This window comes from Aedes aegypti, chromosome 3 (assembly GCF_002204515.2).
Source record: "Aedes aegypti strain LVP_AGWG chromosome 3, AaegL5.0 Primary Assembly, whole genome shotgun sequence".
In the NCBI taxonomy this organism is placed as follows: Eukaryota; Metazoa; Arthropoda; class Insecta; order Diptera; family Culicidae; genus Aedes; species Aedes aegypti.
The window spans coordinates 361,296,464-361,315,244 of NC_035109.1; the positions used below are offsets into that span (position 1 = coordinate 361,296,464).

Here is an 18,781-nt window from a genome sequence, read left to right on the forward strand (position 1 = left end):
CCTACAAAAAAAAACATTAAATGGTTCTTCAAGGTGTCCTCCTAAAGATTCCTCCCAGTATTGCACAAAATTTTCACTAACAATTGAATTCAATTAGGATTTGTTTTAGCGATTTCTCAGAGAAGTTCTTAGCAGATCTATCTGCATTTTTATTTTCACAGAAAATTCTCTAACTGCTAAGATTTCTATATAAATCGAAACTCTCTCGAAAGTAATATTTTGAAATTTCTTATAGAAAGTGTGAAAAAAAATCAATAATTTCATTTCTGGTGGAATACGTTGAACTGTTTTCAAAAGCTTTGCCACGAAAATACTCCCAATTTTCCCGAGAAATTTGTTCATGGATTTTATTATTTTCAGAGAATTATATTATTGTTTACCCTGGAATGTCGTCCAAGGATCTGTCTGAAAAATTTACAAGAGATTCATGCAAGTATTAAATATTTTTAACAGCACTAGCGATTTTTCTGGCAAATTGTACATCAGTTCTACTAAAGGATTTTGCAATTCTTTTTTGATCTTGACAACTTTATTCAAATTCCATCAGCTATTTGTGCTTATTCTGCGCGGCGTGTGAGGTGAGACGAGTCGAATAAGGTGACAATTGTCGACTCGCTCCCATTTGATTAACATTAGTCGTCTCGCGTCACTCGCGGTGAGAGCGACTCGTCTCGACTAACACGCCGCACAGAATAAGCACAATTGTTTCAGGTTTTATAAATTACTTAACACATTTTTCTCAATTCCGGTATTCTTCCATAAATAACATACAGAAATCTATTCACTCTTCATGTGTTGGTTCAAAAACCACTCCAGGAATATATTTTTCAAGGGATTTCTTTACAAATAACTCTACAAATCACGTCATATCCATTTTAAATCAGATTTCACGAGTGACAGATACAAAAATAAGTTTTGGAAGAACTTATCAAGAAATTTGTTGGAGAATTTTAGCTTTAATTGAATTCGGAAAACTAAAGAATTTACCGTAGGATTTCTGATCCTTTTTGACGAAATTTCTTACAGTGTATCCCACACAAAAGCTTAAGATTTATTTTTGAATTTACCACAAAAAATATTGTTCTTTTTTCTTCGTCTCTGGCGTTAAATGGATTGAAATTTCACTGACGGTATACGAATCTAACATATTAGAAAATGTTTCGCATGGACTCCGAACTTTCATGATACTTTGGCGAACAGATTGATGTAGAAACCATTTTTTTCCTACCTGCTGAAATTCGAAACAAACTTTTTTAAGGGGTCTATTTTTAATTAGTGTGTTGTTATTGCCGTAATGTAAGAATTTACTAAATTTAAATCTTGGAGGAAATAGTTTCGTAGCTTTGATAATATGTTGAGGAAATCCTGATGGACTTACATAAATCGGGACCCATATGAGCTCATCGTACCTCTGCAATGTTTCAAGACTCCAAGAATTTTCCTTTTTCTTTAAATTCTTTAAAGTGTTGCTTTTGGAAGTATGAAAAGGAAGCTTTTCAAACAGATGGTCGGCAAAATATAAGTGATTAAGAATCTTATCTTTTGAAGTAAGTTAGTACCGAATAATTAAAAGCTCTCTTAAAAAATTCTACAAGTTTTATCGGAATCTTTTTTTAATATTATCCATGCAATCCAGCAAAAATCTTTTTTCTGACCCCCTGTTCCTACGCCAATGATGTTCCTGCTAGCTCTTTTTGCTAGTGTTTTGTTGTACAAATGTATAATATAAACGTGAAATCCTAATAGCAATATGCTAAAATACATAAATATAGTAAATATGATATTTTCTACTCAAATACAGTCAACTCTCCATTACTCGATATTTAAGGAACATCGAGTTAGGGAGGTATCGAGATACAGAACACAAAACCAGTGAAAATGTAATCCAAGGGATCATTGAGGAAGCCATGCAAACCGGCTTTTAGTATGGTTCTCTATCTCGATATCGAGATACGAAATAACGAGTGAGTTGACTGTAGTTGAAAATTTCTGTCCGTCACTGTACTCAGAGAATCTACACGTTTCCGGAGTGATTAAACAATCAGCCCTATCGAAGAAGAATGCCACACTTCCCTAAACTCGTACAGCCAAACGAGAGCAGCAAACTTGGCGCATACTTTTCACCCTCCGCGGAGGGGTTATTTTTCCATCGGTTCCGAAACAATCTTCGAATGTTGAGATTCTTCGGCTCAATTTCATCATCGTCTTCCGGCTTTCCTTTCCGAACAATTTCCCCCCTTAGAAGAAACTTTATCAGCTAGCTACTTAGGCCCAGGCTCTGCCAAATTCTTAGGCTAATTTCTCGACTTTTCCCTTTTTATTTTAACAGACGCAACTCTCACATGGTTTCCCGTACTCGGACCGGCGGAGTGACTATAGTGGATCGATCGGAAGCGGAGCGGGCGCCACCCGGTTAGGGGCCCACGAGCATGACCCGCTGTCGTTGCACCAGGCCCTGCAGAGTGCTGTGGACGACGGGCAAAATCCGGTGATAGACGAGAATGCCGGCTTCATGAGCGATTTACCGTTGCTGAAAAGTGAGTATTGTTTTTTTACTATATGGATTACAGATTAAGTTATAAGCATTCAAAGTAGTGATCATTTGATGATGAGGCTTCATAGGTGTGACCAAACCCTGAAAGCGTTGTAGATTCAAGTGTTCTCAGAACCTTACAAATGTATAAATGATTTATTTGCATCTTTCGAATCAAAAATGGCATGTTTATTTGCGCCACCAGTAGGCGAATTCCGGCGCGTATTTTCTTCGAAGAAAAGAAAATTTTCTTGCTGGTGGATTATGGAAGAAAATTTCTTCTCTTCGAAGAAAATTTGCGCCGGAATTCACCTACAGATGTCCTAATTTCTATAACAGTGTTGTGAAAAACTCAATTTCTCATGACTCACAATTGAAATTTTCCATGCGTGAGTTGACAATCCCGTAACTCAGCAGTCAAAAAATCATCAACGAGTTGACTCATCCCTTTGACTCATTGTCTCGTACTTCCACATTTAACTCACACAAAGTAATGGATTATTGTTAGTCTGATAGAATCATAGTAATCCTTTCTAACGTGAACAAGAACATTCGGTTTTCACGAGTTTTTGACGAGCTTTATGACCGAATAATTTTGAGATCTCTTATGAGTTTGCTCTCGCGGGAGAGATCATTGGTTGAAATTTGAGTGTAAGTCTATCAACACTGTTTCTAACTACTGGTCAAAACATGAAATCCCAGAACAGCTTTGCATTTTTCAACAAATCAACAGTGATGCGAGGTACACGAACTCATCCACCTTTGTTTTCGACGTATTCGCCACCAATCCAACTGTTGTTGCTTTGCGTTTCAGACGGGTGGACAAATCTGCCATCGTTTTAAAGTTTCTCCCAATAATATCCATTTCGTCTGCGAAGCAGACAAACTGACTGGATCTGATGAAAATTATACCGCGACTGTTAAGCCTGGCTGTTGCACACCGTCCAACGTTGTGAGCTTCCCGGGAAAGCTGTTCTCGTCCTACATGGAAACCGCATAGAAGAAGTACGTCTTACATCGGGGCATAGCTGTACTACTAACGCAAAACAATACTTAATCAAAATATGCTTTGCGATTTTTACACACCATTCCTGAGCACTGTGGTATAGAATGACAAAAAAAAACCTACAAACAACTTCAGAACATGACACCTCCCTAGGTGCCGGAGACTCCCTCCATATTGCCTTTTTTCACCTACAAAACTATAGGTACAATCCCCATTCGCACCTCTCAGCCAACCATATACGCAACAATGCTTATTATTTATGAACCGCCTTTGACAGCGACCTATACACAGCATCAAACAACAAAAACTGGAAAACTTCTCGCAGTAGGCCGAAGGAAAAAAAACACACTGCCAATGCTCATCGTCGGCCTGCTGCGAGAACTGGCGAGCTTCAGATTACAATACTGCTTTGTGCAGAAGCGCGCTCTTTAACGCACGTTTTTTCTTCCTTTCTTTGGCGCCCTTCTTCCTCTCCGCATCTCATCTGGCTAATAATCGGATCTCCCTCTGTGATTTACCCTCCTCTCTGTTCCGACCACCCGACCGACCATCCGGATGGAATCCCAACCAGATGAAACTTTACCGACACAACGGTCGACCGTAGACATTGACGAAAAGTTCCACGATTAATTAGCACCTCTTTTTCCGTCTATGGAGATTCATCTCTGAGATGAGAGGCAGGACGGACAGGATTAGGAGGATTTGATAGTTTGTCGGAATTGATCGTCGTGGCGACGATCGCTTATCGCAATCGCGTGCGTTGATCGATCCGAGCGATTAACATGTCCAACAACACGGGAGAGTCACAGAGTGTGTGATCTTATCGTAAAGGCTACTGGGAACTGTAGATCAAGTTTCCTGTGTAAAGGGTGTTCCACATCGTAGTGCATCTAGGAAAAAACGCTGTATGAAACTGCCTAGTCGACCGACTCTTCAAACTTTCAGCTTTCCGGTCACGTCTCGAACCGAAGCATTGGGACTCCGCTTAAACGCTTTCACGATACGCTTGTGATCCTGATCACTAAATGAACATCCATTTCGACTGTATTTTCTCGTTCGATGCTCATAGTTTCGTAGTAACGTTTAATCACGCGACTCATCGTAGACTGCACGATTCCGAGTTGTTTTCCGATGTCCCGAAAGAATCGAGGATTTTCCAGGAGCTTGCACAAAATCACTTCAAGACGTTCCTTTTCGGGTAACGCCATTTAAAATCAGCGATAAAAATACAATGTAAACAATACCCAATGGATGATGCAATTTGAAGAGGGACACCCTTTACAGTGGGATACGGTGGTGGCTGCAGATCTCGTACCTACCTCTCAACAGTAGTCACTAGTTGACAATATCGCCTATGCTAATGAGATGTCTCTTCTTGTCCTCTTTTGGGATCGACTAAATCGGGGACCGGAGAGAGGGTAGACCCATTTGGGATCGTTTATGTATAATCCCATTATAACGATAACTTCCTCACTTATCGAGCGATCGATGACGACGGGGTGGCTGAGAGTGTCACTCGGCACGGCACCTGTTTGTATATGTAAATGGAAACGAAAATAAAATAGATGATCCCAAAGGGGATTGAAGAAAAAGTGGATCTCGCCATTTTCGACGTATCCTCTGTGCACAGATTCATTCATTCATGGATTGGACTGGATTAGCTGTGCTGCAGCATGGGATGTTGGCAAGCCCCTTGTCTTTCTCTCTGGAGAAATGTCCGAAGAGACTAAATAAGTTGCAAAGGAGTCTACGTATCGCCTTTATTGTGACATCGACAATATGTGAAGTAGAAATTGGTCAGTTGGGACTACTTTTATGCTCGATATATCGAGGAGGACCACTGGATTAGTGGTACCATAGACGTCTTCGGTGATACCGAATTGCTCTAGAAAATTAGATTATACAGCCATTTATAGACCTTCTGATCATACTCCCGCAATACTTATGAACTGATGTTGTAATAGTAAAATTCGTAATAATTCAGGAGGAAGCGGCTTTAACAGTACATGGACGACTCCTCCCTAGCGGAATACATAGTTGATTCTTGCCAAGACATTTGGAGTAACCAGTAATCAAATTGTCATCAAACTAGACGAAAAATAAACAACAAAGCAAGCTCGCTCACAACCGTTTGTCGCCACTGTTACGGAAAAGGACACAATAAAAAGCAAAATTGTCATGACAATCACAGAGCGCAATATTGTTGCAACCTTTTCAACTCGCGATTAATCAGTTTTTTCAGTTATTATAAACACAAACTCAAATTTGTTTTATGGATGCTGTGTTATAATGTGTCAATGTTTACCAACACGGAAAAAGTTCTTGAAAATTACAATGCGAAGCCCAGAAAATCGCTACGCACGTGGAGATCAATCTTTGTCATATACTGTTCAAGTGATGATAAACTGATGTTGCGGAATAAAATTGTTGCAACAAGAATGGAAGGTGACAATGTCTTTGTTGCTGCGTGTTGGGTGACAATTGATTCACTGGGAGTAACATTTGTACTACACTATTACAGTACAAACAGAGTAGTAAACTAATACAAACACATGAAAAATATCTCATCAAAAAATTTATGTAGTGGCACGAAATGAATGCGTAAGACTTCAAACAGCATAATTGAAGTGTGGAAATCATTTGACAATACTGTTACGTCGTCTCCTTAATGCTACAACTAGATAACTCGAAATTTTGATTTTTTAGTTCAATTTGTCGAAACATGAATCTTAATTAAATTTGCCAGATTTTCACAGATCATTAAGCGTGTGGTTCAATGAAAACAAGTCAAAGATTACTTTTCAATCATATTCTCTGTGATTATCCATAACCTTGTGAAATTGTCAAACTTTCAATGATGAATAGATTGAAATTTGGATTTTGAAATTTGTAGCGTCAAGGTGACGACGTAAAAGATTTCTAAAAAAAGTTTTGGGATGTTCGGTTTTCATGATTTTATTTTATAGTAAACTATTCAATATGCCTATAATTTTAACTCTGGAACTACACTGTGGTCCAGGATTCTTTATCTTCTATACTCAGTAGCTGATTTGAATGGATCAGCAAACATTCAGCAACACACTTCTACATCAACCTTATTTTTCGATTACTTTCAGACTTCCCCATCACCGACATCAAGAAGGACAGCAGCCAAATGAACATGGGCTCCCCGTCGGACGTGTTCTGCTCCGTTCCCGGCCGGCTCAGTCTCCTCTCCAGCACCTCGAAATACAAAGTTACGGTGGCAGAAGTGCAGCGTCGCCTGTCGCCACCCGAGTGTCTCAACGCGTCGCTTCTCGGAGGAGTTCTCAGACGGTGAGCTTTTTATTCTCTGCATCCACGTGTTTCTTTGCATTCATTAACGCGTTTTGCACTAATTGTTAGCAGAACCGATGAGAGTGTTGTCTGCATTGTATCCGCGCGAACGAAATTAGATCAACCGTGGCAAAAGCACGATAATTATCTGTCGCCTTTTCGTTCTTTTACCACAGGGCAAAGAGTAAAAACGGCGGCCGGTTACTAAGGGAAAAGTTGGAGAAAATCGGTTTGAACTTACCGGCGGGACGACGCAAGGCGGCAAATGTCACGCTGCTCACATCCCTGGTGGAAGGCGAGGCAATTCACCTGGCGCGTGACTTTGGCTACGTCTGCGAGACGGAATTCCCTGCCCGACAAGTCGCCGAGTACCTCTCGCGGCAATACTCGGAACCGCAGGAATCCTACAGAAGGAAAGAACTGTTGCTCAATACTAAACAGGTAATATATTCACAATCCCAATTGATTTATAATAGTTTACTAATAGAAACTATTCTTGTTTCTGCAGATTACAAAAGAACTAATGGACCTGTTGAACCAGGATCGGTCACCTCTGTGCAACACCAGACCCCAGCACATCTTGGACCCCTCGATTCAGCGACATCTGACGCACTTTTCGCTTATCTCGCACGGCTTCGGATCACCCGCCATTGTGGCAGCGCTGACAGCCATCCAGGTAAGCTCTAGAACATAATCTCAGCGTTACCAACCTTTCATATTTGTCTGGATTAACACTCACTCATGAAAACAAAGGACATATAACGATTGTGTATGCCAAATTCTCGTTCAAACAATTTTCGCATTTTCTATGGGCCATACTGTATGTGAAGAATTACTATTTGTTTAAATTTAGTACGATATAAATTCTTATAGAAACTTGATTTACCTAAGTAAAAACACTAAATGGTGCTATTTTTTTTTCGCTGGGTGTATACAAAATGTGAAATCCAGATTTCATCCAAACAAGATTTCCAAAATCTTCCAGATTTTTTATAAAACGACCTGGCATTCCTGCAAAATCCTATATAATCCATTCCACACCAATCTAACCATACCCGTTTTCTCCACAGAACTTCCTCAACGAGTCCATCAAGCACCTGGACAAGATGTACCCCGGCAACGGTGGCAGTATGGTGACGTCATCGCTCGACAAGAGCAAAATGGATACCGACAAGAAATGACAGTTATAAAATTATCTGTTCACCAAAATTGAACGCTTCTAGCCGGACTTGATGCGATCGGTTCGGAAGAGGCAACTACGGAACCGCAACCGATGGATGGCGCCATCTTCAACTGTATCATAGAGAAAACCACATTGTGATGTATAAACAAACAGAAAAGAGAGACGACCGTAAGCAGTAATGCAAATTTATAATGCAAAAGGTTACACTATGAGATTTCAACACTAGATTGATTATAATTAAATTATTATTGGTCACCACTTGCAAGCAACGTAAATATTTGAAAGTCTGCACGTTTTATCTCTCGGTGTTCTCAATATATTTAACTGTAATCAATTGAAGGCGCATAATCGTAAGAGGAAGTATTGTTTTCTATATTTAATAATCCTTTTTGTGATAGACTATTGTTTAATAATCTTAGAAACTAGGAACATGTACATTCCCATTTTTATTTGATAAATCAATGGCCATTGATACTTGTTTCATCTGCAATCCCATTTTTAGCTAAAATGAGCAACAGTTGGGCGCCAGCGCTCAATTGCAAATGCAAAGCAAAGATGACTGACAAGAGCACCTATTAAACGAATTTTATTTATTGTTTATTTTTAAGAATAAAAAACAAAAAAAACAAACAATGGAACCATCTTTGACAAAAGAGCCGGCGAGGCTTAGAATGTACTTGTGAAGTCATGTGCCAAAACAAAGCAAAAATAAAACTTTACATTTTCTCGACTATAAACATCATTCCTCAGCGCCATAATTTCCATGTGCCAACTCGGAACAGTCCTGCTCAAAAACATCCCATTTTCGACTACTCTCTTACCCCTCCCTTCTCCTATTAGTGCCATGATTCCATAAACTCTATTTATCATCGCGTCAGCCATACTTGTTATCTCCCTAACAATTTACATTGTCAAACAAAAGAGACAAACCATATCATTCCTATTATGCGTGTAAAGCAAACACATAATCGAGACGAAACGTCATCCATGCCATAAAATATTTATAGCACACGTGCGTGACAACAGAAAAAAAGCTCAAAACATTTAGGGGTCTATTTTATAAATCGAGTCGATCGAAATGACTCGACTGGAGTCACTGTCGACCAAAAAAATCGCTCGACTCGGCTCTGTCACTCGAGTTTCTCGACAGTTGTCACTCTATGTGACTGGATTACTATGGGAGTCGACGGGTGACATCTGAAATATGCATGCTTACTTTGATCGACAGTGATTACAGACGAGTCACATGAATCTGCTCGATTTACAAAATAGGCCCCTTAATGCCAACAGAATGTTTCAGATTTTTTCCACTCTTCCAGTTGTCGTCAAACAGTTTATCTGTATGATCGGAAATCATTTTTCGTGAAAATTAATGTAACTAAAATCAAGTGAAACTTTCACTCCGTGAAAGTTGTTGTACATGTACAAAATAAATCGACTAGCAAAAAAAGATCTATTATTACACATTTTTTCGTGGAAGGAAAAACAATTAACTTAAGCATAGCAAGCCAAGCAAAAAAGGTGTAAATTTTATTATCGGAAATTGCCCACATTTTGAACACCATCGACACACATTCTCACATACACAAAAACACCCCAACAATTTCATCACACATCGCTTTTTCACAAATTCGTCACAAAAAATGTATTGGTCAAAAGAAATGTGAACTATTTCACACGGTTCGTTGTAAATTTAAGCCAGTTTTTCAACAACAAAAATGTCCGTACGCATCGCAACCCAGAACATGACACAAAACTCACAAAGCAATGTCCAAGACATTCCCGTTTGAAATAGCAACCCGTCAGCTGCAGGTTTTTTGCAACGGTAATGAAATAAGCACAAAACGATCGACAAACAAAACAACATAGCTCTATCCAAAATCTGGTATACCGGGTACCGGAATCGTACGCAAACAGCCCCTAGGTAAATTAAGATAAAACAAAAAAAAACACAATTGCAAACAGAAAACAAAAAAGTTGTACATGAAGAAAATGGTATAAGAGCAAATTTCAGAAGTATTATAAATTCAAATTTAATGAAAATATATATATTTTAAAACTCAAATCAACTGCTGTTTCTTATCACTAAAAACGGAAAATCACTCATATCAAATTTTATTTTCTCGAGAATGCACGAGAAATATGTACCGCGCTCCTTCAAACTAGGGTACCGTGGGACCGAATGTAGTACTAGAAGTAGTACTTATTCCGGGTTCTACCCCGTTTGGCATAATGCCACATTGCATAACGGTTGTTTGGCGTAATCTCCATTTGGCATAATAGCTGTTTGGCATAATTCCATTGAGCAAAGAAGTGTGGATAAATATCTCGCGATCGAACATTCCGTTGTTAGTTATTAATAGGATATCCTTCTTATCTTCATTGTTCAAGGAAACCAATATTCACAAAGCTTCTTACGGTATTTCTTCGGGGAGGGGCCAGTGCATATAACAGAAGTAGCCTAGGCAAACTGCTTCTCCTAGCCGACTTAAACAATGTTACAAGGGACCAGCCTCGGCAGGGCTAATCCTCTGCAGCCAACACTTGGTCGGCGTTACTGCATTCCAGCACTCGGCATCCACACACATTCTCTCTATTATATTGTCGGGGGACGTCTTTTTTTTCCGTTATGCGCTTGCTACTCTTAACGATCAACGCTCCGTCATCGTAAACATCGTCATCATCAAAACATGAAAAACAGTTTTTCTGCTCAAAACTAAAAATTATTCGATGAAAATGTGTTCACTGTGTTTGGATTGGAGAGCAGAATACAGTGAACACATTTTCTTGTAAATTTTCTTTATTTTGAACGAAAAAACTGCCTTTGAAAATTACAAAATCAATGACGGATCCTGCCCCCTTAACCTTTCGGTCGTCGCGCGAATTTTTGTAACGCGAGTAGTCGCGCGTTGTACTTTGTACAACACCCTTGGTTTTGCGAATATCTCAGGAGTCTGACCACTTAGATAGATGACGTCTTCGGAAAAATTGATCAGTAGCTTTTTTTTCAGGTTATCATTATCATAGCCAAGAAATTCGGTATTTTGCCACTAGGCGGCGCTAGTGAGCATTGAGCTTTTGTTTCCCAGATCTCATGATCCTGACCACTTAGAAAGATGGCGTCTTCGGCAAAGTTGTTCGGTTACTCAAGGACTATTATTGTTTCAGCTAGTTGATTCAAAATGTTGCCACTAGGCGGCGCTAGTGAGCATAAAGCATTTGTTTCGCAAATATCTCAGGAGCCTGATCACTTAGACAGATGGTGTCTTCGGCAGAGTTGTTCAGTAGCTCAAATTCTTTCTTTGTTTAATCCTTAAAGTTAGAGATTTATTAAAATAATGATAGTCCCTGAGCTTCTGAACAACTTTGCCAAAGGTGCCTGTCTAAAAAGTCAAGATCCTGCAGTATCCGCAAAACAAAAATTTCATGCTCACTCGCCTTTGATGGCAAAATATCGTATTTCTTGGCTCAAATAATGATAGCCCTTGAGCTACCAAACTACTTTGCCGAAGACACCATCTTTCTAAGTGGTCAGGCTCCTGAGGTATCTGCAAACAAAAGTTTCATGCTCACTAGCGCCGCCTAGTGGCAAAATTTTGAATCAACTAGCTCGAAAAATGATAGTTCTCAACTTACTAAACAACTTTGCCGAAGACGACATCCTTCTAAATGGTCAGGATCCTGAAAAATCTGCAAAACAAAAGTAAAACTTCCATGCCCACTAGTGCCACCTAGCGGTCAAATTCCGAATTAAATGAGGTACCATCAGATAGCGCTTCGCCTCCAGAACAACTTTACTAAAGACCGCAAGTTTCTATATTATCTGGATTTCGAGATATGACGATTTCAAACTGTGGTTTCCTCGAACCGTACATAGTGCGTTCATTATTATGCGACTTCCATTACATTTATTGATTTTACCGTATTATAAAGGGTCATACTGTAAATAAAAATTGTCGAGTATTGTTCTTAAGAAGATTCTTGAGGAATACATTTTGGTTTGGTGTCGATAGATATCTTTGTTGCTAAATGATAGCAAATAAATCACAACTGTTGTACAAAGTACAACAGCGCGACAGCCCGAAGGTTAAGCACATGATTCTGTACGTGCTTTCCAACCGCTTTATTATTCTGTTCATTCTAACCGCTTTTGACCAGATTGGTCCTCCATACCTTAGTATGGATAGCGCTGGATTGCTGGCAATCACATCATCCTCGATGGCGCCACTATAGTCGTAGATGCCCTTATACGGGCATATTCAACGTGGCTAGCGAAGCTGAGCTTCGCACCGATCATTACCCTAAGATGCCTGAAGGATCGCTTGGACTCTATGGTGCAATCCTACCGAGATAAGCGCCCGTTGCTCGGGTTTGCGAGTAGAAGCATTAACCTAAGAATGCTAAGGTCACTACTGTTCGTGTTACCAACATCTAATTTTCCACGCGTTGATAGCCTGAGTACCGGGTCTCAAAGTGTCAAATCAATTTTTAAAAACTTAACAAATCATCCTCTACCTACAACATGGCAGTGAATAAACATTGAAAAACTACAGTTAAAGATACTTATAAATAATTCAGTTTTGTGACAACAGCGCCACTATCGTTCTACTACTAATATTTCCACCGTCTCGCATATTTAATGCTGATGAGACCGGGACCTTCCTTAGCCGAGTGGTTAGAGTCCGCGGCTACAAAGCAAAGCCATACTGAAGGTGTCTGGGTTCGATTTCCGGTCGGTCCACGATCTTTTCTTAATGGAAATTTCCTTGACTTCCCTGGGCATAGAGTACCTGCCACACGATATAAAAAATGCGAAAATGGCAACTTTGGCAGAGAAAGCTCTCAGTTAATAACTGTGGAAGTGCTCTTAGAACACTACGCTGAGTAACCGGGTCAGTCCCAGTGGGGACGTTAATGCCAAGAAGAAAAAGAAACCGGGATCAGTACGGTAAAACATATAACTTGAATATTGACTTTTCCAATAACTTCCACTTTTTTAGGTCTCCCCGAAAAAGCTAAAAATCGCTGCCAAAAATGGCAAAAAGCAGGTTGGATCGATTACTTCGGGTGAGAGAGGAGTATTGACCACGGTCGTAATGTGCACTGAGGCAAAAATACTTAGGTTTTCCATAAATCAAGACTTATGAATCAGCCAAATTATGGTTTCATTGCACGCTTAAAAATTTCGAAAATGGGATCATAAGTTTTATAAGTGAGAGCTTTAAATTCTTTAATAAAAATTACTTGAAATATTTATCATAGCAATCGCTAGAAGAACTACTCCGCTTTCGATGTTGGCTACAAGTTAATCGAAAACAGATCACATGTTATCAAAACATGTCAATTTTTGTGCACGCCTGAAATAAAAGGCAAACAACATTATCGATTGATAGTTCGATTTGAGTTATTGTCATTGCGCTTATTACCGATTTTCATTGATTGACTTATGAAATTCATTACTGAAATTCTTCACCAAAATCATAAGTAAAACTTACAAATTTCAACAATAATCGTTGTGGCGCCAAATCGTAATTATTCCTTAAGAAACTATTAAGTTTTTTTTGCCTCAGTGTGCGTCAGCAACAGGGCAACATGTGCCACCGTACGTGATTTTCCCCCGTGTTCGGATAAACGATTTATTGAAAAAAGGTGCTCCAAACGGATACATGAACAGCGAAGTTTTCTTGGACTGGTTCGATCATTTTGTTGATCATGTCAATCCTTCGGAAAAAAAAATCCCGCCTTGCTGATAATAGATGGACATAGCTCTCATACTAAAAATCTAGTATTTACTGAGAAAGCTCGTGCTAATTTCGTTACTGTCATAGTGTTGCCACCGCACTGCAGTAACAAAATGCAGCCCTTGGATGTGGCTTTCATGGGGCCTTTTAAGAGCTACACACTAAGCTCTTACGGTGAATTTCACCGTAATCTCAACAGCTGAACAGTTCGGTGAAATAAAACACCGTAACTTCGTCGGAATTTAACGGATTCCGGTGATTTTTTACCGAATACTGTAAAAATTTACCGTACTCCGTTAATTTATTTTACCGAACTGTTCAGCTGTTGAAATTTCACAGGAATCCGTAAAATAATTTAAGTGTGTACTATGCTTCTGCTTCGGAAGATTTTATGCATAAATGCCCTGAAGGTGTCTTGGTTCGATTCCCGGTCGGTCCAGTATCTTTTCGTAATCGAAATTTCCTTGACTTCCCTGGGCAGAGAGTATCATCGTATCTCAAGAGCCCAAACCTAAAGAACCAGACAAACACTCACGCCGGGCACTAGTGAGTAAATGACGTATGTACCGAATATTCGGCTGGTCGGATATCTGGATTATTTTGATTTTTTTATTACGTTTATTTGAAGGCTTACACGCCGTATCCGGCATTACAGAGCCGATATTCATCTTCTATTATGAGTAGAAAAATTCAAACCCTTAATTTGTTTTTTATTAGTTACAACTTTCTCAATTTTCGATGATACAACGGTTGCAGTATGATCAGTGTTTGGGGAACACTGATCAGAACAAGCCTTTTTTGTTTCACTCTTCTCGTTGACCCGCCTCGATCGCCGTCGCTTATTTATAGCATCATTCCCAAGTAGCAAACTTAATTTTATGCTATTCTTGAAGTGTTCTCTAACACTAATTCTATAAAGCCAGAAATAAAACCAGTAATTCTTCAAGCATACATTAACCCAATCATAAACCTCTCATAAAGTGGCCCATACTGGAGACGGTGTTGGAGAGTAACTTCCAAGTATCTCTTAAAACTTGTATTCTGAACTTATGACAGTCCTCAAAACCTCGAAAAACCTTCCACAAGTGGATCTCAAGGCAAGTTTAACTCACAATATGCTTGTCATGTTGGTTTGGTTAACAAATTGATAAATACTGTAATTTTGTCTATCATAAATAACACAAAACACAAATGAAAATATATATGCTGATAACTTTCCGTTTTTTCGTTACCTCTCTGTTTACAATTGTCACGCTTATTACATCGTGAATATCATACATGAAACAGCCGAAACGCGCAATGCGCTTCGATAATATTACGATAATTGAATTATCAGGAAAATATTTTCATTAATTTGGGGCCCGTAAATGTTGGAAATTGCAGCTTACGTGAATTCTCCCATCATGGATTCCATCCCAAAGCATCGATTATCACCATCATGGCTAGTCATGGGTAGTTTTATTCAACAGTGTCATAGAGTCATAATAAATTTTGATGAACTCGAGCAGTGTTACAAGTACCACTTGAGAGTTCTTAGGCTTAAGGCAATCTTGATCAATACAAACTGATCTTCTTGAAGATATGATTTGTTCGTTTTATTCCAGAGAAGCATATTTTGACGTTTGTTTACATACATTTTTCGGAGATTTTGTTACGGCATGAAATATAAAGCTACAAAACGACTAAAGTTAGGTATTTTCTGCTGTGGAGAACGAAGACGTCAACTTTCTTGGTAATCGGGATCCTGTGGTTTCTGTGTTCGAAAAATGTCATGCTCACTTGCGCCATCTGGTGAAAGAATTCCGAATGAAATAGATCATCACATATTAGTTCTCGAACTACTGAACAACTTTGCCGAAAACACCATCTTTCTAAAAAATCGGGATCCCGAGATATTCGTGATTGAAATATTATATACTGACTAGCGCCATCTGATAGCAGAATTTCAAGTTAGATGGCCTATAATATGTTAGTGCATGACCTACTAAACAACTTTGTCGAAGACCGCATCTTTCTAGGTAGTCGGGATCCTGAGATATCTGTGTTTGAAAAATTACTTGCTCAATAGCGCCAAATGGAAGCAGAATTCCGAAACAAGCGGCCTATCACATGTTAGTCCTTGACCTACTGATCAACTTTGCCGAAGACACCATCGTGCTAAACAATCTAGATCCTGAGATATTTGTGTTCGAGAAGTTGCATTGCAAAATGCAATGTTCCCCCGGGGAACAATCCGATGGCCACTGGAAGTTGAGGATGTTTCCAAAGTTTCATTTGTCCACTGACCAATTGGCACCGTTGAACTGAAGAAATTTGCCGAAGACATCAATACTCTATGGGGCCCAGATAGCCGTAGCGGTAAACGCGCAGCTATTCAGCATGACCATGCTGAGGGTCGTGGGTTCGAATCCCACTGGTCGAGGATCTTTTCGTAAAGGAAATTTTCTCGATTCCCAGGGCATAGAAGTATGTTCGTACCTGCCACACGATATACACATGCAAAAATGGTCAATCAGCAAAGAAAGCTCTCAGTTAATAACTGTAGAAGTGCTCATAAGAACACTAATCTGAGAAGCAGGCTTTGTCCTAGTTGGGACGTAACGCCAGACAGAAGAAGAAGAAGAAGAAGAATCAATACTCTATCTTGCCTAGCTTTAGATTGACAATCAAAATTGCTCAGCGTGTACTCAGTACACGATGCGACCGCTGGTGTAACTTATTTTTGAGCGACTGACGGAAGGTTAAAGCTACAAAACGACTAAAGGTAGGTATTTCCTGCTGTGGAGAACTTCTTAATAAGGCCCAAACGGTGGGCTGTGGAAGCAGTCAGAATCACATACAGAAGTCCACCTTTCAAGGAGGTGTCCAGCGGTCCAGTTCCGCTTCCGGAAGACCATTGGAACTGGTTGTTTGCGTTATTAGTAAGTGGTACGTCGTAAGTTCAATAACGACTTCGGCGAAGAACAGATCGACAATCCAATAAATTCCAAAAATATACTTTTTATTGCATTGATTGATGGGGGAGAAATATATCATGTTCTCGACCAAGAGTTCATACTCTCGCTCAAAGCGCGTTTGTGCAAATAAGTACGAGAGTTTCATAAAACTGTTACCAAGGACAATTTTTTTTAGGGCACTCCGTGCTCGTGGCCACTACTGTGCCGGAATCAGTTTATCTGTATCTTCATTACCGATACAGTTCTATTTTTAACTAATCTATATTTACATCTGCTTTCACTCTCTTCTGCTCTTTTACTCTCACACCGAGCAGGTAGGAGAGTACTCTGCTGTTGGTCCAATCGATTTCCATAAGCCATAGTCCATTGCTCTTGCGGTGGATCGTTTTGCCGTGTTCCTGAGTCGTATGAGGCTAGCTGCCTGCGAAGTGGGTCAGTTTGTCTCAGTCACCATCTGATACTGACGGAGGATGGATGTGTTTCCCTAAGCACGGTCCTCCGTGCGGCGTCTTCTGGTGGCTGGACGGGTTATTTTTTTTGGAGGGGCTGGGAATTGAATCCATGACCTTCCGCTTATGAAGTGAAAGCGTAACCTCAAGGCTACGGACCCCCCTACCAAGGTCAATTGTTCTTATTAAAAATAAAGTTTTATGTGGTGCATCCGAAGTATTCTTGAAGTAGTGTTTAAAACCAGAAACCAAGATCATTTGTAATGGCTGAAAAACACTATAAAACATATAATAATGTGCAAATCTACGATAATAAATAAATAATATAAATATAAATTGTTACTTGGGTTGTGTTCCGTGGATGAGTTTGACGCATTGTCATCATCGGTCCAGTCGTTCTGTTGTTTTGCTTCTGCTGGCTTTCTTGCACGATGTACGGTTGGCATGGTCGATATACGAAACCATTTTAGGCTCGTTTTCAATAGTGATGAAAGAAGGAATTTGTCGAAATAAATTCATCCTAAGCACTCGCGCTCCGTTAGATATCCCGGGAAAGTAGTGTTTCCACTTCTCGTTTCTAATGGAGGTGACCTCAGAGGCTCTCCATACTTCATCATGTGGTCAGCAACGGTAACGTGACTCATCGACGGTGGGAGGTCGTGGGCACGGACCGTCACTGCGTCACAATCGATGTATATCGGAATCCAAAATTTCGTAATACCGCTTCCAATTATGCTCTGATTGGTAGCGATTAGCGAACGACAATTTCTTTGCGATTTCATTTCTATAAGCACACAGTTGCGCGTGTGATGCAACTGTATGCTTTTGAGGTCCGTAAGCTGGAGCTTTATTTCATTCTCCTTCACTTTTGCCACATCATGGCGAACGGGGAGGACACTAAAGTCAACTTAGAGTATTTTTCCGCGTATCGGACATTTTGTTCGAACTACGAACGAAAGCGAGAGAGGCGAAGAAGCACGTCCGACGCGAGCAGAGATTGCAACTATTGTTGTTTGTTGGAATTTCAAATTCCTGAATGATTTCTGATATAGTTTCTAGAAAAAATAGTACTCGCTTTTGAAGTCCTGGACGAGTTTCTGACACACTCTTTATTTTTTTTTTTTTTTTTGGTTTTTATTCCTAACCGTCTCTGGTTTATCTTCCGGAGGAATTTTGATGATTTTTTTTTCAGAAGTCAGGTCTGTCAGATAACGACCCTGTTTTTTTTTCAAAATGGGGCTACGTAGCCGTGCGGTTAGCGGCGTCAGTCGTTTAGGCGTATTGTGCTACGGAGTGTGGGTTCGATTCCCGCCCCAGTCGGAGAAAACTTTTCGTCAAACGAAAAATTCTTCATTGGTCCACTGGTCGTTCCGTGTGTCCGTTGTCTAATGTTAGTTATGTTCAGTCTGTGCAGCCTCTGGCTGAAGACGGTGTAAATTGTCTTTTTTTAAAATTCATTAAAATAATTCCTATCGTAAAAAGTGAATTTAGTGACTTTTTAGTGACCAGGTCGAAAAAAAGTGACTTGCTACCAGCCCTGATTACCGCAAAATGTTATACAATCAGCAATCAAATATCTAAAATCATCGCTCCCTGG

The 18,781-nt window shown here is 39.7% G+C and overlaps 1 protein-coding gene across 6 annotated transcripts in view; it reads left to right on the forward strand.

The window, feature by feature from the left end:
* The window catches only part of LOC5568514 (transcription factor AP-2-epsilon), a 213,147-nt gene extending 204,373 nt beyond the window's left edge, over nucleotides 1-8,774 (forward strand). For all 6 annotated transcript variants that reach the window (XM_021850497.1, XM_021850496.1, XM_021850498.1 and 3 more), the window contains 5 exons: nucleotides 2,330-2,537; nucleotides 6,656-6,854; nucleotides 7,031-7,295; nucleotides 7,363-7,530; nucleotides 7,925-8,774. In XM_021850497.1, coding sequence (XP_021706189.1) covers nucleotides 2,330-2,537; nucleotides 6,656-6,854; nucleotides 7,031-7,295; nucleotides 7,363-7,530; nucleotides 7,925-8,035 — 951 coding nt within the window. In that variant the 3' untranslated portion in view covers nucleotides 8,036-8,774. The remainder of the gene's footprint in view (nucleotides 1-2,329; nucleotides 2,538-6,655; nucleotides 6,855-7,030; nucleotides 7,296-7,362; nucleotides 7,531-7,924) is intronic.
* The last annotated feature ends 10,007 nt before the right edge of the window (nucleotides 8,775-18,781 follow it).